This window comes from Acomys minous (genome assembly GCF_964271855.1).
Source record: "Acomys minous genome assembly, chromosome: 17".
In the NCBI taxonomy this organism is placed as follows: Eukaryota; Metazoa; Chordata; class Mammalia; order Rodentia; family Muridae; genus Acomys; species Acomys minous.
This window is the reverse complement of record NC_140500.1, coordinates 10,251,544-10,278,288: the sequence shown is the minus strand read 5'-3', so window position 1 is coordinate 10,278,288 and position 26,745 is coordinate 10,251,544. Positions and strand designations below refer to the sequence as shown.

At 39.9% G+C, this 26,745-nt stretch overlaps 1 protein-coding gene across 6 annotated transcripts in view; it reads left to right on the top strand.

Annotated features, from left to right (window-relative positions):
- PIK3C2G (phosphatidylinositol-4-phosphate 3-kinase catalytic subunit type 2 gamma) overlaps nucleotides 1–26,745 on the top strand; it is a 332,391-nt gene that overhangs the window by 35,108 nt on the left and 270,538 nt on the right. For all 6 annotated transcript variants that reach the window (XM_084766217.1, XM_084766214.1, XM_084766215.1 and 3 more), the window contains 3 exons: nucleotides 8,966–9,068; nucleotides 17,220–17,290; nucleotides 22,086–22,149. In XM_084766217.1, the coding sequence (XP_084622343.1) occupies nucleotides 8,966–9,068; nucleotides 17,220–17,290; nucleotides 22,086–22,149 (238 nt within the window). The remainder of the gene's footprint in view (nucleotides 1–8,965; nucleotides 9,069–17,219; nucleotides 17,291–22,085; nucleotides 22,150–26,745) is intronic.

Genomic DNA, 26,745 nt, shown 5'->3' with positions numbered 1-26,745 from the left:
TTGGATATAGTGATATTTGGTATAGATGGGTATCCCATGGATTAAAAGACCACTGGAAAACTAGCTAGATTTTCACATTGTTCCAAAATAAATGTAACATAGATTATAAAACATAATTTAATGAAAATATGGCATTCATACGTGATTCTAAAATAGTAATATAATGATATAAATACATGTGTTATAATACATAAATACAAAAAGATGCCTTAATGTACACTTCTTTAAATACAGACATCATAAAATCTGTATTAGAACAGCAATACTGTGAAAAGACCTCTAAAACACATGGTAACTGTACATCTTTATTTACGAAATTTCCATGGGACGTTTAATTTTTTCAGGAATTAAAAAAAATAAGTGTATAAAAATTACCTTATATGAGAATGTAACTAAAAAGATATGCTTTAAATCCTGGGAGTCCACCATTGTGCCACCTGCCCATCATCCCACACATCAAGAAATTGATGCATGGTCTTAAGTTCTAGGCAAGACTGAGACACAAGACCTTGTCATACACAAACAAGAAACAGTAATGATAATTAGGAGGTTAGAAGGCAGCTCAGTGATTAAGAGTGTACACTGCTCTTGCCAGGAACATTTATTGGGCTCTCAGCACCCACAGTTTGCCTAGGAACCGCTAGTAACTCTAGCTATGGGGTCCAGAGCCTTCCTTTTGGCCTCCACAGGCACCCATACTCATTTTTACATAGCAGGCACATACACACAGACACATATAATTCAGAATAAAGTGAAAACTATTAAGAGATGATAATTACTGATCGTATGACGTACTGACCAGGTTAGAGCTACAGGCATAGCTAGGGGCCACACGAGAAGCATGGAGTCCATAAGGTATCGAAGTAGTGGGAGACTAGCGAGAGGCAGACAGAGAAAACACAGCCAGGTCACACGGCGAGTTCAATAAGACAGCTCCTAGGGAAACAAGTTTAGGGGGAGACAGAATTGTTAATCAATTTGGAGGAATGTTGGAGTATTTCAGTGCTGAAGGGCATTCAATATGTCTTAACCAAGCCTTATTTTAGGAAAACTGGAAGAAACTGTGGAAGCAGGTTTAACTGACTTTTTCTAATAGAAAGTACATTTTGAAATATGTAAACACTGTGGAGTGCCTAAACCAAATTGGAATACACATTATTTCACATACTTAACATCTACTCTCCTGGGAAGCTTTCAGTTTTAAGAATTGAATCGTATAGAAGCGACCAAAGGAAAGACCTTACGACCTTTTATATCTAAATGACGAGAGAGAGAAAAAAAAAGATGATCAGAAAAGGGAAATTGAGGAAAAGCCATTTAAAATGATAGAATAGCTTAGAAAACACGAGGAAAGAGAAAGTTCTGAATACCAAGTAACGGACCATTAAAGACTGAAATAAAAGAGTGTGAGAATGGAAAGTTGGCACTAACTTTGGTAGCCGGGAAGTTATTTGTTGATGCACGTAAGTGTACAGTGAGCCGGGAGAAGCAAGATTTCAACAACTGAGGAACCTAAGGTGGGAAACTGCGGCTGTGGATCAGAGGCTGAGAACACTGGCTGCTTTTGCGGAGCACCCAGGTTCAGCTCCCCAGTGCCATCAAGACGACTCACAACTGTGTGTAACTCTCGTGCCAAGGGAACCAAGCAGGCTCTTCTGGCCTCTTTGGATGCCACGCACATATGTACAGCGCACATGCATGCAAGTGGGAAGATACTCGTATACATTTTGAAGCAACAGTGGAAGGGCTGAGAATGGAAATGTGTGTGCCAAGCAGTGTCTCAGGAATAACGAACGGGTGGCGGCTTGGATGCAAAGGATAATCTGGAGATTTGGAAGTACGCGTAAGTGGAATCTGAGAGATGTTCGTGAGCTGACAGGAAAGGACCAAGAGAACAGGGGAAATTAAAGGCTCAGGGAGACGACCGTGATCACAAGGGCAGCGGGGGGGGGGGGGGGGGCAGTACGTTGGGATAAGGAGAAGAGGAGAGGCTTTGCACTTCTGAAGAGGAAATATCTTTCTCCATGAGAAGCAATGGCAGATCCAGGAAATAGGAACCCGAATGCATGTTCAGCGATAGCCATGAAGCTCACCGTACTTTGGGGAAGCCAAAGCTCCTGCAGACTAGGGAAAGCTTAAGGAAAAGAGTCAGAAATAAAAAGAGCAGTAAAAACACTAACACCTCCGTCGTGTGCCTACAACTTTGATGTAGCATTACTGTCTTTTAACTGTCATTTGCAGATTTCTTATGTGACTTTTTAACATTTCAAGATAATATAAGTAAATAAATGTCATCAAAAGAAAGCCTTCCCTCAGTGGGGAACATGATTATTGCTTTGTGTTGACAAGGCAAGCTACCCTCCGTTGACGTCAATTTTCCTTATCCCTTGAAAATTGGATTTTATACAATATGCTATATTATGAATAGAGAGTAAATTCAAGAATTATAACAGAAACTTTGCATGCTTATCATAATCCCATACACACTTCATATAAATATTCAGTAATATTATATATTATATGTATATAAATACGGACTAATAGGATCAGAAAATTAACATCAGAATGAAGTAGAAACACAACTTGATTCATTCATAAAACATTAAAGACTTTCCCCACCTTCCTGCTCCTTGTCGTCCAGGATGGTAACCATGGAGACCTTCCTGCTCCTTGGTGTCTAGGATGAGACTGGTCTCCTCCATAATCCACTTGGCATGGCCTCTTCCTGCCTCTGGCTCCCTGTGACTCAGCAGCTGCAGCCTGCAGTTGGTGGCAGGAGATTTACTTATGCTTGGGCGCAGAGGGACATAGACACCTGGAGGCTGAAGGCTGATCCTCTCCTTACCGTGGCTGTCTTCCTTCTGCCTGTTGTACCTTCCTTTCAACGTCAAGCATCCCACACAGGTGTTTCCTCACATGCTGTTCATAGTCTGTGCAGAACGGTGCTTCCGCATACTGCTAGCCCTCATCTGAAGGCCCAACTTTCTACTAGTAAGGCAGGGTTTTCTTAGGATGAATCAGATCTTGTGGTCTTAATTTCTAATCCAATTGAAAACTAATCTCCTCAATCCCTACTGTGTAAAACAATAAAACTAGCCCTGTTTTCACTGAATAAATCATGATTTCACCATCAGTGGGCAACCACCAGGGCCTCCTATGGAGAAGCTGAATATCCTTTTGTTTTTAAATCTATGGTTACTATTACTGTCAGTTTATCATAATTTAAAAAATACAAACAAACTTTGCTTATTGTTTAATTTACTTTGCTGTTGGCTGTTGTCAAGAAATGCCAGAAACCTGAGGCTTAGAAGTATTTTTTAAAGAAGAAAACTAAATTCTACAATGGAAGCCTTGTTTTGAAAAATTAATATATCTTTAAATTCGAATAAGATGGCACCATCTATCTTTTCACTCCGTATCAGCACTGATTACATTGATCGGACTTTCCACAAGAGAGCCCCTTTTCTCTCTCTTTACAGAAAGGTTGTATACCTTTGGTTTTTCATCTTTTTAATTGTATGAATATCTGTGTGTTTATGTGTGGATGTACACACATGAGTGCAGGTGCTCTTGAAGAGAAAACATCAGGTCCCCTGAAACAGGATGGTGAGACACCATGTAGGTGCTGGGTAGCGAGCCTGGGTCTGCAAGAGCTGCCAGTGTTATTAACTGCTGAGCCCAGAAGCCTTTTTCTTGCAATAAGAAAATCCTATTTAAAAATTAAATCTCAGTCGGGCCTATGGGCACGCTGGGGAGGTGGAGGCTGAAGGATCCGGAGTTCAGGGCCATTCTAAACCGCACACAAAATGTAAGACCAGCCTGGTCAACAGTGAGACCCTATGTCAAAAACAAACAGACAAAGAAATCACTTTAATTAGAATTTTAAACAGTCTTGACAATTTTCCCATTAAAAATACTTTCAGTTCACCTAGATACTTTGAATGAGTTTGACGGTTGAGCATCTTGTAGTCAAAGTTCACCTCCAACCTTTAGTCACCAGTGGGAAAAGATGGGGTCACACACAGTTTAACTGAATATGTCATATTAATAGGCAGAACACACTGGGATTTAGGTATTCTTAGTGTGTTTCTTTTTCTCCTCCACAAAATTAAGGGTTTTACCTAGCAATCAAACCAGTTGATTGTTTGTACCGCATTTAAAGACTCCATTGTTACACATTTTGAATTTGTTAAGCACCCTTAGTTTGTCAGATCTGAGGGCTGTCATACAATAGAAAGAAGCAGGTCATGGCTGAGCCCTCTTGCACAGCTGCAGACATGTAGGAGACCTTGGGTGGCTTTAGTTTTAAGTTAATTCCCAGGATTTTCCTAAAAATTTTTAAAGTAACTGTAATATCTAGTCACAACAACTAGCTGACATAAATAAATAAATAAACAAACAAACAAACAAATAAATAACATGCCACAGGCTTGCATTTGATTCCTGGTCAGTCACTCAGAGCCCCAGCACCAGGTTGCTTGGGCTTTGTCACATGCGCTACATGCAATGACCATAGCGAACTTCAGCTCAGGATTTCTGAAGACATGAGCTGGGAGAAGCATCATTGTCCTGCAGATGTGGTAAAGGGAGCCACAAGTCCACTGCAAGGCATTTGCAAAAAGACATAGGACATCCACTCTCAATGGAGCTACACTAATTATATTTAGGCAGGTAGCTGCCAATATGCAGTTACTTCTGTTATTTTAATCATTATTTACCAAAGCTAATACTTATTAAATGTCTTTCGGTTATAGCCGATGTTGAAGTAGCCTGGTTTTCTGATTCTCTTAAAATAAATGGTTTGATAGAGAAAGTTGGCATTCTATAATAAATAACTCAACCTTGGTAAAGGTGGAATGTGCTATTTTAGTCTCAGTCCTTGAATGTTTTAAATTAGTAAGGTCTACAGAAGGTCTCTCTTCTCTAGAGATTCGTTGGAAAAATAACGAAACCTTGAGATGGAATCAAATCCCTGTGCCTGTTTTCCGTGGGGAGTAACTGCAATATTCTGTGTTCTGAGGGGGAGTCCACTATATTATTTTGGAGCAGATAGAAAGGGTTAGCATCACTTAAGTATGTATAGGCTCTGTGCTGTAGGTTGTTCTGTTTGTGTAGATTGTTTCATTATTCCTTAATTGTTGTGGGTGTGTAAATAAATAGCAAAGGTGTTGCAAATGAGTTGTTATGATAAAGCTTTGGTTGATAATAACGTTTTGGTTGTATTTAGCTAGTTTTCCTTTAATCTAAATATAACCATACTTAGCATGAGGTATATGGATAGTTGGAAAGTTGCTTTTTATTAGATAGAAGTAAACAGAAAAACAAGTCATTTGAGTGCACAAACAAAGACCTATTTAGTCCATTTCCCTGTTGAGTAAAAGCTGTTGGTATCAACTGACACCCACATGGAGGTATTCTGTTCAAGTCCCGACTGCCCTTTGCTTGCTAACTCATGTTTGTCAACCCAGAGTTTGGAATTTAACATAATAACAAAAATAAAATAGCCCTTTGAACCTTAGTATCCCATGAAACAGTGGCACATGTTTATTTCAAAGAAAGCACCCTTGTGAATGAAGATTTATAAAGTGCAGCCCCTATAAAGAGAACCAACATTCACACCCGTACACGCGTTATATCCTTTCCCCCACAAGACAAATATGAGCATTTGCATATTTGGGCATTATGCTTACATTCCTTATTTACATAAATAGAGTGCCATATAAATATTTTCAAATCACATGAGATATTGATGAGTAGGAAAACAGGGGTAATTATGTGCATGTATTTAACCTCCCTCTGTTCACCTTAAACAGCACCTATGTGCTAAGCTGTACCAAGAACGGTAAGTAGGAGACAGATAAAACCAAGGACTCACTTCGAGAACAAATAATGAATGTGCCAAAATCCTGATACACTAGTAGATATTAAGAAAATGCATAAACATTTACCTGTATCACAGAATTTCAATTAGTTGAAAAAAAATAAAGCTTTACGCATGATGCTGAGCAGTCACATGTAAGAACTAGATCTCTAAATTGACAGTGTGATTTCAGTGTTCAGGTTTTATGGCAATTGGGCCTGTTTCCTTAGGGCTCAAACCCTTCCCTACAAAGTCCGCCTCTATTACCAGGCTATGCCTTTCTCTGTCTCTTGATACATTAAACATCCTACGTCTCCCAGCAATGTAGAATCCTCAGACAGACACTGAATGCCTCTTCTTTCATCTGCTCCATATAGGGCTTATTTAATTGTTATTTAATGCCTTCTTCAGCCTTCTCCTTCATTTCTCTATAGTAATGTGATCCAATAAAAACGTCACATGACCTAATTTTTTTCAAGTCACAAAAATATACAAAAAGAAGTAAATGTAAAAATATAGTCATACATTTAAAATATCTATTTTATTATTTATTTGTGCGTATTTATCTGTGTGCACATATGCCCTACTGCATGTTGGTGATGGTGGGGTTTAGAGAAAGGGGACGGATTCCTGGAGCTTCAGTTATAAGCTTCTGGGAGCAGTCTGATGAGAGCGCTGAGAATCAAACTCAAGTCCTTTGGAAATGTCACAAGCACTTTTAACTTCTGTGCCATATTTCTAGCTCTCCTGTTTTTGTAGTTGTTGTCGTTGTTTTGTTTTTTAAACAACAGACACAAATATTATATATATTTTTTATTAATTTATTCATATTACATCTCAATTGTTATCCCATCCCTTGTATCCTTCCGTTCCTCCCTCCCTCCTGCTTTCCCCTACTCTCCTCCCCTATGACTGTGACTGAGGGAGACCTCCTCCCCCTGTATATGCTCATAGGGTATCAAGTCTCTTCTAGGAAGGATAGCAGACACAAATATTATGTCAACATGTAGGCAGTTGTTACTGAGATATTTCATGTTGCTCCTTATGATAAACTTTCACAACACTGTGTGCATTTTTCACTTATAATACATCATATTTTAGCAATAAGTAGCGTTGGGTAGCCAATGGCCATTGTACTGAATAGCTCTACCTCAGGTTGTGAAAACAATGTACTAATATAACTCTAAAGTAATATATAGCAGGTAGATATAAGAACAATTGTAAATTTGTAATAAATAAAATAAAGAAGGGCTGGAGAGATGGCTGAGTTGTTAAGAGCCCTGGCTGCTCTTCCAAAGGTCCCAGGTTCAGTTCCCAGAAACCATTTGGTGCCTCACAACCATCTGTAACTCCAGTTCCAAGGGACTGAAGCCCTCTTCTGGCCCCCATGGGCACCCAGAATGCACATGGTGCACAGATATACATGTCCCATACTTACAAGTTAAAATAAATAGTATTTTTTTCAAATTTATAGATAATTTAGAACATGGTTACAGTGTGCTGTTCTTGCCTGACACTGTTAGGAACAGATATTGCTGGATATTTAATAAGTTATCGATGTAAAGGCCTAAAATGACTACATATTTTCTTTTTAGTAATCCCTCATGTACTTAACCAGCATCGTTTGAGCTGAGTACATTAACACAGTGCATCCTTTTTAATAACTAACCATCAGAGATCCCAGAATTTACAGCTGTAATGGGAATGTTGGAGCCAGGATTATTAAACATATATTTTTAAGAAGAAAACAAAAAGAAGTCCTGTAGTAACTAGAAACCTCCATTTGAAAATGCCATCAACATTTTCATTTAATTAAGATGGATGTATCATCTTTTTCCTCTTCACCAATATTGATTAGGGTGACAGTGCTTTCCCCAGAGGGCAACTCCTCTCCTCCCCAGCCTCTCTCAATGCACTGCTCCTTTTCTCTTGTCTTCAGTGCTTTGCCCTTTTCTTCCATTTTCTCTAGAAGAGCATGAGTCAGTAAGTCACATCATTTAAAGTGTATTTTACACGAATTGGGAAACAGTTTAGTGTTGTATGTAATTCACATGTATTTAATATGTATGAAGTATTGTTTCAACATGTCAAAGTATTATTGAGATACAGCAGCAGTCCTTCATGTGACAAAAGAATCAATTCTTACTTAATATAGCATGTTTTAAATGGAAATTAATTTTGTCCATCATGTATAGTAATTTATATTTAGAAAAAATTACAGAGGTAAATGGTAAGAGATAGAAAGAAACAAAGCAAATACATATACCTAGAATGCAAAATTATGTTTATATTTAATTTTCTTTTCTCTTCTGTTGAAAATAGACTTTTAGTACAATATATTCAGATTATGGTTTTTCCTCTCTCATCTCCCCAAAGATCCTTTCCAATTCTCCACCAACCCAAATCCACACCTTTTCTTTCTTTCTTTCATTAGGATACAAACAGGCACCTAAAAAATGATGATGATGATGATGAAGAAGAAGAAGAAGAAGAAGAAGAAGAAGAAGTTAGGCTAAAATTTCTTGTTAACTTTTGAATTTAGATGTTAATGTATCAGGTCTAAGGAATGGTACTAATCCAGACATCTTAAGTTTAATTGTGATACCTAATGTAATGGAGCTGGTAAATGTCTGCAAATCACATGCTGTTTCTACATCACTCTGCTTACTGGATAAAGTGGTTCCCACACAGACATCATGGCATCAATTAGGCCTGAAGTATATTGAGGTGGCTGGCTGAAACCAATCTGAACGCGTATAGAGAGCATCCCTTATTATAATTTAGTATGCTCATTTAACAGGCAATCATTTTCTCCCTTAATGCACTAAAAATTATACTGTGTTGTCAGGTATAGCTAAATATGCACAATTTCTTTCAGGAGTCATTTATACACAGTACAGAATTATATACATAATATATAAGTGTACATATGAACATATGTGTGGATGAACACACATGCATGTATGTACTCAGAATTTTTCAACACCAGACTGTCATATGAAGTTTTAAGGAGAAAACACAATGAAGTCAACAGAGAAGCATGCCTCCACACAGGTTGCAGTATTTTGTGAAGATATGATCATGTTTATCTTTTTTCTTCTTCAGGGATCACTGTCTAGGGAACCACAAAGTATTTCAGAAAAATAAATCTGTTATTCAACTTCATCTTCAGAAAAACAGGGATGTTCCAGGAAAATTATCCCGGAAGGTAAGACTTTCTGATTGTGGGTTATAATTTGGCACATTGACACATTTAAAAACCATAGCTCTATCTCAATGGCTTGCTGCCAACTTGGAATTACTTGGCTTAATGAGCAGGTGTTTATTTCATTTATCATTATTAAAACAAGGTGAAATATTTTCACAAAATTCCTTGATAACCCAGAAACAATAACATGAACTTGTAACAGCGTCCTTCGTATGGTGAACTAGACATTTGTCTTGTGTTCCCCAAAACTCATAAGTTGAAGTCTTAGCCTTCGAGGGTTAGGCTTAAGAGTTGACATCAAATGGATACACTTAGATTTAGAAGACATCAGGAGCAGGATTTTTATTAAATCAATGCCCACATAAGAGAGGTTAGATTTCCCCTCTGTCTTTCTTCCTCCCCCATCTCTGCTGGAATACAGCCTGGAGGCAACTGTCCACATTTTAGGCATATGTCTCTTGAACTTAAACCTCTTGTCCTCTATGGTTTTAACACATTTAATCTATGGTACTTATGGTACTATTTGGCTATAGCATTCTGGGATGGCTAACACAGTCAGCTCAACAAGCCAATTGGTTTCTTAGGTAAATCATTTGTGCAAGACTGTTAAGGCCGTCTTATGCAGACTCCCACATATCCACTGATAAAAACCAAAGGAAAAGCAAATGTAAATGAGAGCCTACTGACGGCAGAAAAATAGCACATTCTTATCCTGTTAGAAGACTGTTTATGTCCATTTCAGCATTGATTAAATCTGGCTAGATTAATACTCATAACTGCATATGCTAATCTGCCAAAAACAGGAGAAGTGTACTTTAATGATACAATTTCATGCTGTTAGATGTGAATTTTATTCCCCATGTGAAGTCTTGAGATACTCCCAACCCAAATTGCACAGTATGCATGAACTTTGATATTTTGTCAGGTTTCATCTACAGAATCTTCCAATTACCTGTTTTAAGCAAAAATCTCAATGTCCTGTCATTTCCATCAGATAACAGATTTCTAGTATGTGATTTATATATAAAGTATAAGGTGTTTCATCATAAAAAATGTCAGGTGGCGCATCAGTTTGCAATATATCGATGTAGAATATAACATAATGAGGCCAAAAGAGAGTTGTTTAGAAATTTTTCCTGGATCTGCTTCTGGCTCGGCCGTTGTTGACAGCTTCAGGGCTCTGTATCTGAAATCTAGGCAGAGCAATATCACGAAGTCCAAAGGATGCCTCAACACTAATAAGCTTACTTTTCTTCAAATTGCCTTCAATGTTGCAGAAAAGGCTGAAATCATGATATTTTATTACTATCCAGGAGAGGGAGAAGAAATGTGTGACTCTAATTTGCATCTTGATAAAACAATTTTTTGACTGGTGTACTAGTTCACAAATCACTAGCTCTTTCGTCTCATAGATTAAAGTACACAGGGACTGAAGAGATGGCTCAGTGGTTAGGAGTCCTTGCAGAGGACCCAAGTTCAATCTCCAGAGCCCAGATCCAGTGGCAGACAACCACCCATATATAATTCCAGCTCTAGGGCATCCAGTGCCCTCTTTTGGCCTCCACAAGGCCCTGCACTCACATGCACATATAAACACACACACACACACACACACACACACACACACACACACCACTTAATTAATAAATAAATATCTTTAACTCAAGGTCTATCTTAAACCCATACAATTGTTGGAGTTTTTTGTTTTCAGTTTTTTTTGTTTTTTGGGTTTTTTTTATTTGTTTGTTGTTGCTGTTGTTGTTTTCAGACAGGATTTCTCTGTGTAGCCTTTTCTGTCTTGGACTCACTTTGTAGACCAGGCTGGCCTCAAACTCACAGAGACCCACCTGCCTCTGCCTCCCCTAGCGCTGGTATCACAGGTGTGCACCACCACACCCAGCTCCTGTACAACTCTAATACACTGATATAATACACACAAAGCATGTGGGGTTTTGTTTTGTTTTGTTTTGTTTTTTGTTTTTCAAGGCAGGGTTTTTCTGTGTTACCTTGGCTGTCCTAGAATCACTTTGTAGACCAGGCTGGCCTCAAACTCACAGTGATCTGCCTGCCTCTGCCCCCCCCCCCAAGTGCCGGGATTAGAGGAGTGTGCCACAACACCCGGCAAGCTGAGACATTTTATGTTTATAATTCCATAAATCAGAAACAACATCCTACTGTAACTATAATATGTAATTAGACTTAAGTCTAGCCATGAGAATTAGGAGCCATTACATTGTGCTTTCAACATATATGAGAGAAAGACTCTGGTTTACCCACCTCCCTCAATTTAGATTGAGATGAAGGATAATGGTCAAGTTTTTCACTTTATGTACGTGCTTGCCAGACTAGCTTCACTTGGGAAGAAGGACTGTCAAATAAAGAATTGTCTATATCAGACTGTCCTGTGAGCAACTGTGGCCCAGCTTTTGAATGATGGTTGATGATGGAGGTCGTAGTCCACTGAGGGCAGTGTCACCCCTAAGCAGGACACCTGAAGTAATAATATAAAAATGCATGGTGAACAAGCCATCAGGAGAGCGCCAATAAGCAGAGTTCTTCCGTGGCCTGATCCTGGTTCCTGCCTCCAGGTTCCTGCCTTGGCTCTGTTCATAATGGACTGTGCTTTTGGTCAGACTTGCATCACAGTAACAGTGGATCTACATAGGTCCATATGTATTTTCATTTGCTTTGTTTTGTTTTCTTCAGCTATATCCACCCTGCACAAATCCTGGGACACCATAGGAATTTAACGACAGGTCACATTGGACATACGTTAGGTTGTTGGCACTGGCTGCAGCTCTTTAAGTTATTAAATAGATGAAGTGGGAAAAAACATATTATAAATGCTGTTATCTCTATCATCCGTAATTAAAAGTGGCTAATAGATAAGAACTTAGTTAAATGGTTCCAAGTATCACAGCCAGTAAAAGAGGAAGCAAAAGCAGGCTACTTGTTGAACTCATCTTGTAAGACATGAAATGTGGTACAGTATCTTTACCATTACGGCCGTTGTCATTGTGTGAAGGCAGAAGCACATAGCTGAGTTGTGGTGTGCAACTGTCACTGTAAATTCCCCTTTTCAGTATGAGGTCACCAACTTCTGAATAATTCCACAAAGATGGGCAAAGGGGAGAAAAGGTATTTCTGTTCCTGGCAGGTGCTGCGGCTGTTTAAAAATAGATAACAGATGGATGTCTGTGAGTTTGGGGCCAGCCTGCTCTAAGTAGCAAGTTCTAGGTCACCCTAAGATATTTGGTGAGACCCTGTAGCCTCATCTTTCCAATGAGTACCCACTATGTTACTTCTATGAAAAAGTCCCCAGGTTTGTGAATAGAACAGTGAATGAAGTTGGCAAGGTGTCTGCTCCATGGAGGATGACATATAGGGCAGTCAACTGGCCCTGACTTCCAGTAGAGAATTATGGAAACATTCACACAGAGTATACAAAAGGTGCTCAGTGCCCTTATATCTTCAGACCTTGTCTTTCAGGTCACATCCAATATCATTTTGAAAAGGAGAAGACATAACATTAAAAATTAAGAGTGAACAATTGAGAAATGACACAGTCAAGATCTAAATTGTAGGATTCACAGTGCCATGGAGTGAGCAAGTCTGTGGCCTGGCCATTATTTCAAGACCGTTACTCGAGTGATGCCATGTCTCCCACTGCCACTAACTTCCTAAAGGCTCCACTCCACCCCAAATAGCCCCAATCTGAGGATCAAGCCATCAGCACATGTGCCTTTGAGAAACACACAACATCTAACTACAGCAAGCATACTGTTCATCAAAGTATCAACAAATTTGACATCTCACACTACAATTGGGATGTAAAGTAAGCAAATTAGAAAACAAATGAAATAAATTATTGAAACAAAAACAAAACAAACAGAAAGAAAGAAAGAAAGAAAGAAAGAAAGAAAGAAAGAAAGAGGCCTAGAGACATAGTTACAAGCCAATCTGATGAAGAAGTCATCTGCTTCCCGGGTCTATTCTATTTGTCCTTCTGAATGAAAATTAATCATTTTCCCTATGGTCCTCTTGTTATTTAGCTCCTTTAGGTCCATGTATTGTAGTGTGATTATTCAGTATTAGGTGGCTAATATCCACTTAGAAGTGAGTATATACTATGCATGCCTTTCTGGGTCCCGATTACTTCACTCAGGATGATCATTTCTAGTTCCATCCATTTGCCTACAAATTTCAAGATTTCCTTGTTTTTAATAGCTGAGTAGTATTCCATTGTGTAAATGTACCACAGTTTCTTTATCCATTCTTCAGTTAAGGGACATCTAGGTTGTTTCCAGATTCTGGCTATTATAAAGAAAGCTGCTTGTATAGTGGAGCACCTTTCAGGTGTATGCCCAGGAATGGTTTAGCTGGGTCTTTGGATAGAACTATTCCCAATTTTCAGAGAAAACACCAGATTGATTTCCAAAGTGGTTGTGCAAGTTTGCACTCCCACAAGCAGTGAAGGAGTGTTCCTTTTCTGCACATCCTTGCTAGCATGTGCTGTCACTTGAGTTTTTTATCTTAGCCATTCTGATGGGTATAAGATGGAATCTCAGTGTCATGTTGGTTTGCATTTCCCTGGTGACTAGGGACATTGAGCACTTTTTAAGTGTTTCTCAGCCATTTTATAATCTGCTATTTGAGAATTCTGTTTAGTTCTGTACCCCATTTTTAGTTACATTATTTGTTTTGGTGGTGTTTATCTCTTGAGTTCTTTATATATTTTAGATATTAGCCCTCTGTTGGATGTTGGGTTGGTGAGGATCATTTCCCAGTCTGTAGGCTGCAGTTTTGTTCTGCTGATAGTGCCCTTTGCTTTACAGAACTTCTCAGTATCATGAGGTCCCATTCATTAATTGTTGTTCTTAGAGGTTGAGGTGTTGGTGTTCTGTTCAGAAAGTTGTCTCCTGTGCCAATACCTCAAGGCTATGGGACATTTTCTTGACCCTTACTTGATGGGAAGAGTCCAGCCCATCTTGGGCAGTACTTCCCATGGGAAAGTGCACCTGGGCTGTGCATAGGAAGTGTCAAGTCGGGAAGCAGTGGTCCTCTGTAGTGTCTGCTTCAGTTCTTGGTTTCTGCCTTAAGTTCCTGTCATGCCCTCCCTCAGTGATGGAATCCAGAGCCCTTTCCTCCCCAACTCCCTGTTTGTCATGATGTTTTATCTGGCCCTTCTTTTTATAGGCTTCATAAACAGTGAATGCTCTTTTTAAATTCTACTTTAAAGTAATACCGAATTCCTTTTGACTTTCATAATTCAATTGTAAACATTTAGGAACAATATATTGTCCTTCCACAGAGACTGTAAATTTTGCTTTCTGCATTACGTTGGGAATGTTGTCATTATTGTCACCTGACTTAATTTGCTGGACTTGTGGCAGTTACCTTAGTGCTTCATGAAGCTCAATTCATCTCTGATGCTGTGACTGACTGTTCGGAAAGTAACCTACTGGCTTTCAGAAATCAACTTAGACTGCAAAAGCATTAATGCCCCCACCTAAATGAACTAGGATGCAAATAACTGAATGCCCTTCTTTTAACATTTCAATTCTCTTTAAATTTCCTTCAAATGTGATCAAAAGTGCTGTCAAAATTGCATAAGCTAATCACAGAAACAAGATTTCCTTCTAGCTCAGAGAATATTCACAGAACAATAGCTGTAATCGAGTGTTCTCAAGACAGGAGCTTACCATATAGCCCTGGCTCACGGCCAACTTACAACCTTCCTGCCTCATTCTCTCATTCTCTGCATCAGGGGCCCACACAACCTGACAGCAGATTTTATATGAGAAGAAAAATAGCTTTCCTTTCCCTAAGACAAAAGTAATGTGTCAGCTTTAGAGAAACTAAAGTGTACAATGTATTCTGTGGCAGATACTTCAGAAAGGATTTCAAGGGCCCAGAGAGACAGCACAGTGTTTAGAACTCTATATGCTCATGGAAAGGACTCAGGGCTTGTTCCCAGCGCCCACACGGCAACTCACAATCTTCTGCAACTCCAGTTCCACGAGACCCAGCATGTTCTCCTGGCTGTAGCCATTCCCACATATGGTGCACAAATGTACAAGCATGCAAACATTCATATGTGTCAAGTAAATATTTGAAATAAGTATTCCTGATAAATAACAATAAGAAAAAGACCAATTTCTTCCTCCCAAAAAACATATCTGGAGAAAAAGAAAATGTTTTTTTACAGTAAATCTGAGTGTTTAATATGGAAAGATGCAAATCGATGCATTTAAGACTTTGTTCTTCAGTAAATAACAGTATTTACTTGCTTGCTTTGATTTAATGTAGTGGAAATTTAAGCTCTACATGTTACATATCTTAAGTGCATTAGTTATATAATATATGTCTTTAAACATTAGTCATGTGGCGTGCAAGCACACACACACACACACACACACACACACACACACACACACACACACACACACCAAGATTATTCTTCCTTTTTTCCAGCACATATTCTTGCAAAACCTGGTCCAAAGAGTTTGCAGTGGCATATCCCTCATTGTAATTGCATCCATTGACCACATGAGGGCAACAAATTCAATCATCTCTCTTCTCTCACGCATAGATATATGTTTATGTGTGTGTTTGTATACACATATATGCATATATGTATATATGTAGTCATTTCTCTATCAAATTTAGCTTTCTCTGTTTCAAAAGGAAAACTACACGTGCCACAATTTCTTCGGCGTCTCTAATATGACCTCTTAACATTTCTGCACTCTTTCTAAGAGAGTTCTCTCAAGCTATATAATGCTGACCTGATTCCATGTCACCTCACTTCTCTTTAGCCTAATCAAAGAACTAGGCAACATAAAAATCAACTCATCTTTGACACTCAGCAATGGCTAGGACCTTCCTCTGATGTTTTCTGTCAGGAGCACAGTTTTAAAAATAGAGTGTGTGGGCCAGGATCACTTAAAGCCCGAGGTATAAGAAACAGATTTCATTAATCCCAGCACTCAGGAGGCAGAGGCAGGTGGATCGCTGTGAGTTTGAGGCCAGCCTGGTCAACAAAGTGAGTCTAGGACAGCCAAGGCTACAAAAAGAAACCCTATCTCGAAACTGCGCCCCTCCCCCACCCCAGAAAAGTAAGAAACAGGTTTCAACAATGAAACTTTTAGTCCTCATGTAGTCAACATTGTCATCATGATGAAGGTTATTCCATTGAGAGCACTTGTGAGTAGGGTTTGCATGAATACTTAACTGTGAAAGAGGCCATGCAATCAAAGTAGGTGTGCGTGTGTGTGTGTGTGTGTGTGTGTGTGTGTGTGTGTGTGTGTGTCTGGGTGTGCATGTAAGTGTGTCTGTCTGTGTGTGTGTGTGTGTGTGTGTGTGTCTGGGTGTGCATGTAAGTGTGTCTGTCTGTGTGTGTGTGTGTGTGTCTGGGTGTGCATGTAAGTGTGTCTGTCTGTCTGTGTGTGTGTGTGTGTGTGTGTGTGTGTGTGCGTGCATGTGTATAGGGGTCATAAGAATAATGTTTAACATAGCTACTTCCTTTCAATTGAAAGAGAAATAAATTGCCAACTAACTCCTAGAATCTATAGTTACCAATCGCTGTAATTTATTTACTTTGATGGAGTCGGTCTCTTGCGGTGACACTTTGGAAGTAAAATGGGATAAAGCTGCAAAAACCAGAATTATTTAGGAATCTTCTGCCAAATCAACTGGCAAGTTAGGTGTCATGCTGTCGTGGCGTGCTTGGTGTGCAAACCAAAGAAGCAAAAGAGGGGGGAAGAGGAGAAGAAAGTCTAAAGAAGAGAAGTAGAAGGGGGAGGAGAGGGAGAAGGAGGAAAAAGAAGAGGAAAACAAGATAATTGATGTCAAAAACCTGTCTTCCTCCGTATTAGGCGAGATGACTGTATGCTCTTGGTGATGCCCAGATGTTTTACTAGCATCCTCTGGGCTTATCCTTATCCAAGGCTCAGCTTCTTGTTAAATGTGGAAGGAAGGCTCATACCATTAAGGAAAGTAGTAGAAGTTATTTAAAACAAAATATAAAAATGATGAGTTAAGGTTATCAAAAGAGCTGAATAAAATGACAGCAGGAAGTTACAGGCCTATTTTTATCTTCTCTTCATTCCTATTCATTCTATAAATATTAATATATTCTGCTGTCTACAGAGTGAAGATGACCAGAGTCAGTTTCATCTAAACCAACTTCTAGCATTTACACATATTTGGAAAATATCCAGGTAAGACGTTTTATTTATACTGCAAAACAGCTTTCTCACTGAACTCTCCAATGCCAGATCACAATATCTCTTCAGTCAATTATTAAGAGTGTCCCTTCATTGGTACCATGACAGCGATTGCACTTTAGATATCTCTCTTTGGAAAACTCTGTTAATAATTATCTCGTCTTCACAGCTACTCAGATGTGCTTGAGGAGCTGCTAGCACCTTCCAGAATAATATGACTTTCATTTTGAAATATCTCTGCCACCGGCTATTACACTCCAAAGGATATCCTTTTATTATTCATTTTGTGAATTTGGGTCTTTGTGTAACTCAGCTCTTTGTAAAACCCAGTTCCCACACCTTGGGAGTCACCATCTCCTGTTCAAAATTCCTCCTGGACCTCCATGACATAATTGGTATGTCACAACAGAGGAGTGTAAATCAGATTGGAAAACTCAAATGACAGGAAACGGGCACCTCATAGTTGACCCTCACACCTAAATGTATGCCTGTGTTGCTCAGAAAAGATGCATCAGTAAAACCAGAAGACATCAGGGCTGTAGTTTGGATTTTTCTGGAATTAAACTGTTCTGAGAAGAGCCATGAAGAAGCTGGGGTATGGGAGGTGTATGTCAGGTGGGGGAGGGGGGGCATCATAAGTCTCTAAAGCACAATGTGCTGTAAAGTTAGCTCAATTGGTTTCATCACTTTGTGAAGCTATTGTACAGTTCGCATGCATTTTCTCACCTAGATCTCTTCCCAAGGCTGTGATGACCTACCCTATCTGCTTCAGAGTCGTGGACGCTGAGGCTCTGAGAGGTCTGATAATTCACCCAAGGCTCCTAAGTCACTTTAGTGTGAGTGCTGAGCTCAGATCCGGTGGAATCTCCAAGGGCTGCGTCTTCACATGAACCATCCCATCTCTATATTGGTTTTGCCCAGAACCACTCCCAAAACACCCAGGCTCATTTTGTTGTAAATTGAATTAATATATTCTATTAATAGTAATTAATGCCGGTTATTAATAAATTGGTAGTTATTCCTTAACCCATCATTTTATAAATAAAAGACACAGAGATCTGTTAGATTTATTATAGGTCTTAAAACTCTGGTGCTGGGCAGATATTAACCCTCTAAGCTATCTTGTCTGCTTCCCAGCCAAACCCCCAATAAAGACTCGGACATGTTCCATTTGGGCTGCTTCTGCTCCATCAAGCCAGTCCTCAGTGCAAGATGCTCTGGGCCATATCTTCTGGTTACTCCATGGCGACCTGCTCCTTTCTTCCTCCTTCCTCTCTCCTCCTTATGGTCCTTCTCTGGCTCCAAGCCTGGGAACCTTTACTCTGCTTACCTCTCTTCTGCCCAGCCAGGCTGTCAGCAACTTTCACTGGAGAGTGAAGCTACATAGCATCACTTGGAGTACATGAAAATGTGCTTGTCTGAGGTGTAGCCATATCCTGGGGGCCAGGAGTTAACATCTGAATACATAGTAGTTCCAGATCAAGCCCAACATTCTGTACCATCATATGGTTAGGACTAAAAAGGACTTCGGACATCACGCAGTCCAAGTGTTTTCTTCATAGATAGTTACAGGGCCACATACAGGTTGCTGGTAATATTAACTAAGACTCTAGCTTAATTTTTCCAAAATAAATCTACCCATGGATTATGGAGAAACAAACACCAAAGAGGGGAACTGGAATTAATGTAAAGAGATAGCAAACCTAACAAGTTATCCTATAGTGGGAAATTCCTGGAAGAAGAAGGCTTACTTCCGGCTTGTTTGTCTAAAGATTGTGACTTCAGCCCGGTTCTTGGGACATGGAATGGAGAAGCAGAGAGAGGCTGGGAGAAATAGTCTAAAAGGCATCCTCCTGTTCTTATGTCACACTTGCCACCACTTGCCCTCACCCATCCGGTGGCCTTGGCTGCCATGTGTCTGTTTCCACTGGGTTGCGTCAGGGCAAAGCAGAAGTCTTACTTTAATAAATGGCAGAGGATACCTAACAGGGACACCTTAGGCTCAGGCTAATCTCCTCCACCTTTATACTCCTGGGAGTGGTGGGCAGCAATCTGGGTCCGCCAGATGAGATGCCACACACCAGTACTCTTCCTCCTCCTTTATTATGAGCAGTAAAACAGTAGAGTTAAAAATAAAATCACATAGACACAGAACTATAGGTTTGACCAAAGTCAGGTCCAGCTTTCAGTGAGTGCTTCAGTTTTCATTGCGTCCCAACACATCATCCCTTTGTGTTGTTGCCTGGCACAGGCTCCATCATAGCCTTGTGATAGCCATTGCAGACTTTAGCTTTCTGTGAGGTCGTGTTTTCCTCCATGCCTTCATAGACTCAGAAGTCAAGCACTAGGAGGCCTGTGGTCCACACCTGTAATGTCAACACTCAGGTGAGGAGAAGGGCAGGTCAGGAAGACTGCAAGCCTAATGCCAACCTGGGTTTCATAACAAAATCCCTTCCAAACCAACCAGGGCCAGCAAGTCACCAAACCCTTGATGACTAGAGTAATGATACAGGTTTCCCTTTGGGTCTCTACCTTCTGTGACTTATCTACTTCTTACAAGTTGAGAGAATTTATTGGCCACCATATTTCCAATTAGTTTTTTTTTTATTAGATAGATGTAATATTTACAAGTGCAGTGAAGAAATAAAGGCATTCCTGGGGGTCTTTTTAACATTAGGGATGGATTTTATGTGAAAACACATTATTCTTTTCTTACCACTGCACTGTCTTATATAGAGTTTATGTATTTTGTCTTAAAATGACAGCTAAGGTGATAATGGGATAACTAACATGTGAGAATGAAGCTACTGTAAAATATATTAATGCGTTTTCCATGTAGGTTTTTGTCCTTAGAACTCATTATTCAATTCAGCCCAGGAATTTTCAGGACAAATAAGAAGATAAAGTTAATAATGATTTAGAAAATGCTCTGCACAGCAAAGCCAGCAAGAATCTCTGCTCAAATCACACATATCCCACCTAAACACAGATAAATCTGGAATAACAAGAGAGCTCGGGAAAGAAAATGCAGTTATCTGTTGTGTAGGACAGTTCCATCCATCATAAATACCTGCCAAAGATTTTTAAGACCATGTATTTAATATGTCTTACCGCTAACATGTATCATTATGTGCTTATGAGTTGCATTTGGGATTTGTAGAGCAAACTATTTCTCTTCTGCTCTTACATGAAGACAGAAGTTACTGTGACCCTAAAAGATGTGAACATTTTCCCCACTAACAAGCAAGAGTACAGTTTTGTAGTAGACACCTTCTCTGCGACCCTAAATTCAAGTCAGTGTTGATGAGGTCTACCTGGAAGATGTGCCACAAGGAAAACACATTGAAGGCTCAGAACCCATCAGAGCCCCCCGTACCACTGGCCCTACAGAGCCTGAGTGTAGCTTTGCTTGTGATTAATGAGCTCTAAAGTGAGACCCTATAACCCTCCCTTGAGGTTCCTAATGGCTTCATAGACTCAAGGGTGCAAGTTGATTCATATAAGACATTACGGTGGGCAGGAGTGAGATGATTGAAAAAATGAGAGTGAATATAGAGACCCCAGCTCTCTAAGGCACACCACCCTCCAGGAAGCCCTGTGAGGTCAGCTATCTGGAAGCTTTCCAAACACTGGCCCTTTGGAGTTCCAAGAAGCCTTCATTGTATGTACATGATAAGGCAAATAGCTGGCTGCATCCTCTACTGTGATAAAATACCATGGTCCAAACAACTAGAGAAAAGAAAGGTTTCTTTTACAGTGACCCTCAAAGCATCATGTCAGAGAAGCAAAGAAGCAAGAGCTTGATGAAGCTGGACACGCGCCTCTGTGGTCAGGAAGTAGGGACAGGTGCATGCTGGTCTAGGACCCAAGATTGAGGAATGAGGCCACCCATTTTCATGGTGGAACTTCACACTTCATTTAACTTACTCAAGATACTCCCTCACTGAGGAGGCCAGAGGCTAACTTAATATAAGTTATCCCTCCCAGGCATGCGCCAAAGTGAGTCATTTAAATTATTCCAAACCCTGTCAAGCTGACTGTTAACACTGTCACACTGGTCATGGCTGACTAATCTTAAAGTCTCTCAGACTGAGCGAAGACCTAACATTAATTGTAGTAGTTCCTTTCAGTGACCAGCTCCTCCATCACAGAGACTAGAAGCTTAAGAGAAAGGGATTGTTTCAGCCCACGGTTCAAGGTCACAGTCCATCATTATAGAGAAATCACAGCAGAAGGAGCTTGAGCAGCTGGTCATATTGCATGCACAGTCAGAAGCAGAGGCAGGAGGAAGGTGTTAATGCCCATCCCACCTCTGCATCTCATGCAGTGCCGGATGGGATCCCCCTTCATGTGGAATGGGCCCGCCCACAGTGGGCAGTTCTTTCTATCTCAACTAAACATAAACCAAAATAGCCCCTTACAGATATCCCCATGAGCCTTTTCTCTAAAGTGATTTTATATTCTGTCATGTTGGCAGTTGACACTAAGGATCACAGCATATGAGTTATGATCTGTGCATCTTGTGGGAATGAACGGTGGTAGGCTTGGAGAAATGTTTGCAATTTTAAATATAGAATGTGGGTAGTTGACTTAAGAATTGTCTAGATTGGTTATAAAATTCTATTAAAATAAAATAATTCCAAGGGAAAAATTTTAAGCCATATCAGGTAATTTCTTTTGGTTCTGCCTAATAGAGAACTGGGGAAAAATCAGAAATCATGATATATGCCTGTATGATATCAATTTGCTACTCAAATTTAACAAAACTTTTGTTTTTTTATCTTTGTAGACAATGCCTCTCCACAGTAATGAAAAAATATACCTTCCACGTCAAACACCTGTTGAAAATCCAGGTATCAGCTCCTATAGCTTCAGTCATCTATCAGTGAATATTTAGTAAGCATCTCCTAGTTTTCTAAAACTTCCCAAGTTTCTTAAGGAGTAGAGATGAAGAAAGCAAAGTCCACATTTCTAGGGGATTTTCTTTCTACCATGGGAATATAAATAAGGTAAAGAAAATATGCAGTAAAATGCTGTAGGTGCAACCAAAGCCATATGCATAGAGAACACACACAAAAGGAGACAATGAACATCAATGGACATGGCACATTTCAATTGTTTATGGCAATAGGAGTATTGTGTTTCTTTGTCAGAGAAGGGAAAATGTAAAGAAAAGTGGAAATTAGGGAAAACATTCAACAAAGTATAAATAGAAACAGAAACAATGAACTGAGAAACCACCTGGTGTGGTTGGGAAACTATATTAAATTATGCAGTATTTCAATCAGGTTCAAGGTGAGAGGCTGACAAGAGTTATGTAGATTCTTCAGGATCTTGTATAACCAACTAATGACTTTTTGATTTACCGGCTGATGGCAGAGGCCAGTGTTCATACTAAAAGAATGAGTGATGGCTGCTTGTAGCGTCATCCCATTAGCCAAAACTGATAATGGAGGCCCGGTCCAGTCTCATACTGCAGCCTGGAGAAGAGGCAAAATGTGAAATCTGCATGATTAGGTGAAAGCCCCAGTAAGTCTAAAATAACTGCAGATTTCCTGACTGCAGCTGACCGCATGGAGAGATCAATTTCAGAGAATAAAGATGAGGGGAAAGGATGGCTCAGCAGGAGCGAATGATGGAACCAGTCCAATGCTACTAAAATCCAGGCACCTGCTGGGCTTCTGAGTTGTGATCTCCATTTGGCACATCCTTTCTGAGAGCTGCTTTTAGGGAAGGGCTGGCATTTCAAAAGCAAGTCACCACGCCACCTTACACAAAGCCCCGCAGATCCAAATGTAACTTTGAGCAGGTGATGACATCTTTTCTCAGGAACCAGTGGGATCAAGAGGTCCCTTGAAAGGATGAGGCTCTCAGGAGACTATTCCTAACAGGAGTGAGCTTTCATAGGACTTGTGGTCTTCACATGGAGGCCGAACTTGTATATGAATGTGAATTCTATACAAATAAGCAGCAATAGGTGATGGCAGTACAGTTAACCACCTCAGTTTCCTCCCTGAAATCTAACACTCTCTACACTGCACTCGTCTTTCTGGGGCCTGTCTTGAACCCGAAACTTTAAAGATCTGGAATATGAGTGAATGAAAGTGGCTCTGTTTTAACTTTTCTGAAAGTGCCATAACTTGGACCGCGGAGATATCTTAGGAGGTAAAGTGCCTACTATGGCAAATATGAAGACCTGAGTGTGGATTTCCAGCATCTATATAAAGAGCTGGGTTTGGTAGTCCACACCTGTAACCCCAGCACTGGGAAAGCAGAGATGAAACAATCCTGGTCGCTCACTAGCCAGGCCATCCAGCTAATACAAAGAGCTCAGGGTTGTAAGTGACTTTGTCTTAAAAAGCAGACCACAGAAAGACTTTGGAAGATTCCCCCCAACACACACACACACACACACACACACACACACACACACACACACACACACACCATTGTAAGTTGTGCTCTTTTAAACTTAACTTCTTGAGCCCTTTAATAATCCCCCTAGGGTAAAATCTGAAATTTGGCAGGACCTAAAGCACATTTAAGCTTCAATCTTCTATGCAGAGACCCTTTAAGGGTTAATAATCTAACTAAGACCTGATTTTTATTAGTAAGCATCTTCTTTCCACACACATATGCTCAGACTTCTAGAAATCAGAAACACCCTGGCTTTTAAAATTTAGAAGCTTGATCGCTTTACTTCCATAAAAAGCCATTCGTTGTTCATTTGAAAGAAACCATTGGCTACTGTTAATTTTTCCAATATGTCTAAAATATTGGCAAACTATCAAAGAAACACCATCATCACATTGACACTAGCAAATCACAACCATCGCTTGCAACTGGATGAGTGTATAAAAAGACCACAGTGCCTCCATGGTTCCATATGAGCTCACTCCAAAACAAGCTTTTTTTTTTTTTTTTAGATTTAATTATTAAAGTTATGTGCGCATTTGTATGTCTCTCTGGATATGTGCATGCGAGTGCAGGTGCCCTGAGGGGACAGAAGAGGGCATCAGATTCTCTCATGCTACAGTTCCAAGTGACGGTGAGCCACCTGACATGGATGTTGGGAACTGAACTTGGGTCCTCTGGACCAGTTCATGTTCTTAACCACTGAGCAATCCCTTTAGACACATAAAAAGCTTGTTAGATAGGCTTGTAAAGCAGAGTGTGCAGAACCATATGTGGGCAGACCACAGGACTGTCAGTTCTAAATCCTGCACCTGCTTACTGACAAGTGAAATAAGCAGCACGCATCACGGCCCCTGTGTCACAACACCTGCTTCTTTGACAGGTAGCATTTCATCAATGTCCCAAACAGCAACAATTTGAAAATTAATGTTTGCACCATCTCTTACAGACTTAGATTATTATATGTGATATGAAAACAAGACAACAAAGCCTCAGCTGGAAAAAAAATATCATGAATATTTCTGAATAATGTGGATAATTTAAACTGACAAACATGATTGTTCTTTGAAGTAATTATTCAACATAGTTTAGACCTTATTAATTTCAGATTGAGTGTCGTGGGTTGTGTCTTAGGTGGCTAATATTTCAGATAGTTTATATGGAACTTTTACATTGGACACTTTTCTCCTAAATGTCATCCTGTAGATATTTTGACTTTTCAGAAATATAATTTCCTTCTTATATAAATAGAGAGAGAGAGTGACCTTCCTGAAGTGACTGAGAACCTGGTTTGATATTGGCCACATTTACATAAGTAATTCCCAGAGTGGATTCTATGCATTCCACCCAAAATACTATAAAATCGTATCTCACCCTGGCTGAAAGAATTGATTTTTAATTAAAAATTATTTATTACTGGGGCATTTCAGTTCATCGCTAAGCTCCTACTGAAATATCAGTCAGAATGTTAGAGGTAAGCAATCTCAGTGTTCTACCAGAGAATCGAATTCACCTCTGAACAAATTGCAGAGCACATGGGCCAAGCTTGCATGAAATCAGCCCATGCCGTGATACATGGCTGGACTCCCATGCAATGTCCACCTGCTGTAGGAAGGGCTAAGAGCCCCCCTCCTCGCTGGTCCTTCCACCATCTGGCCCATGATCCACTGGCTGTAGCAAGTCAATAATCAAAAGAATAATGTGTCTGTCTTTTGTCTTCACGCTTACATGGCTCAGGAGAAGTAAGGACCCATACTTGACACATGCTCCTCTTCTCAAGCCACAAACCACTCAGAGAGGAAGAAAACCCAAAACATAAGTAGGAAGATGTGGTATGGGATGTGACAAAGCATGTTATAACTTTCATGGGTAAGCACTCTTGATAACAGGAAACATACTAGTAGATGTTCAGAATGCCCAATTTCAGACATAATTTAGGAAGATTTACAGCCCAGGTCAGAATTCCGAAGCAGAGCTCCTGGCGCCTGAGAGATATTTCTGTCGACTCCCATTACTGAACCTAGCCTTCCTAATTCATATTCCTCATGGCTACCGTAGAGGCAATAAAACATAATACAATGATATCTTTAAAGATCAGTGAAAACGACCCGTGTAATGTGTTTAACAAAGAGCAGTGACTGGAAGAACATCTTCACAGGAGGAAGAGGCAGGCGTTGTCCTTCTCACACTGCTATTGTAGCCATTGTTTTTATTACTATCACCAGGGAGGAGGGGTATAGAGAATCCAGAATAGAGCCATCAATCCAGTTGATAATCACAATCTGATGTAATAAAAGGTATTGATGAGCAGTGAAGAGGTCAGGAAGAGAGAAGCTGAGAAGACAAAATCAGGTCACGGGGAAATAAGACACAGTTACAGAACTGAAGCCTGCTTTAGCAGAAATGCAGGCAAGGCCCAAATGACGGAAAGTCAGAGCTATTATGCGAACAACACACACTCCCAGACTGAGGAAATACAGCAAAACATCAGAATCTCAGTCCTTGAAGTGGAAGACAGTGCACAGTCAAGAAGCTGGGACTCCAGTGAGAGCACCAATCACCAGAGAAGTTTCTGGAAAGATGTAAATACTGTGTGCAGTCTTTCTGGAGTTTAGGTATGTTGTGTATCACAGGAAGAACATTTAGTAATGTAGATACAAAATAATGGCATCCAGGCCTCTCGGCCCTTACATTTGTCTTTCTTCTATAGAAGATGTTCCCTTTATGTCCACAAGATAGCTCAACCTGGACCTGTAAAGCCTAAGGCTGATCCTTGCAACCCACATATGAAAGGCGAGAACCATTCTTGTTATGGAACACACACACACACACACACACACACACACACACACACACACACACACACAGCATAGCACATAGATCAACAAAATTAATAATGTTTAAAGGTTTTTAAAGCGGTGTCCTTTGATGGAAAGCATTTGGTGTCATTAACAAAGCATGCATGCTTTAATAATGAAGATCTCTGTGCCCTTTGATTTTTTTTTGTTCGTTTATAAATGAAACCAAAGTGTTGG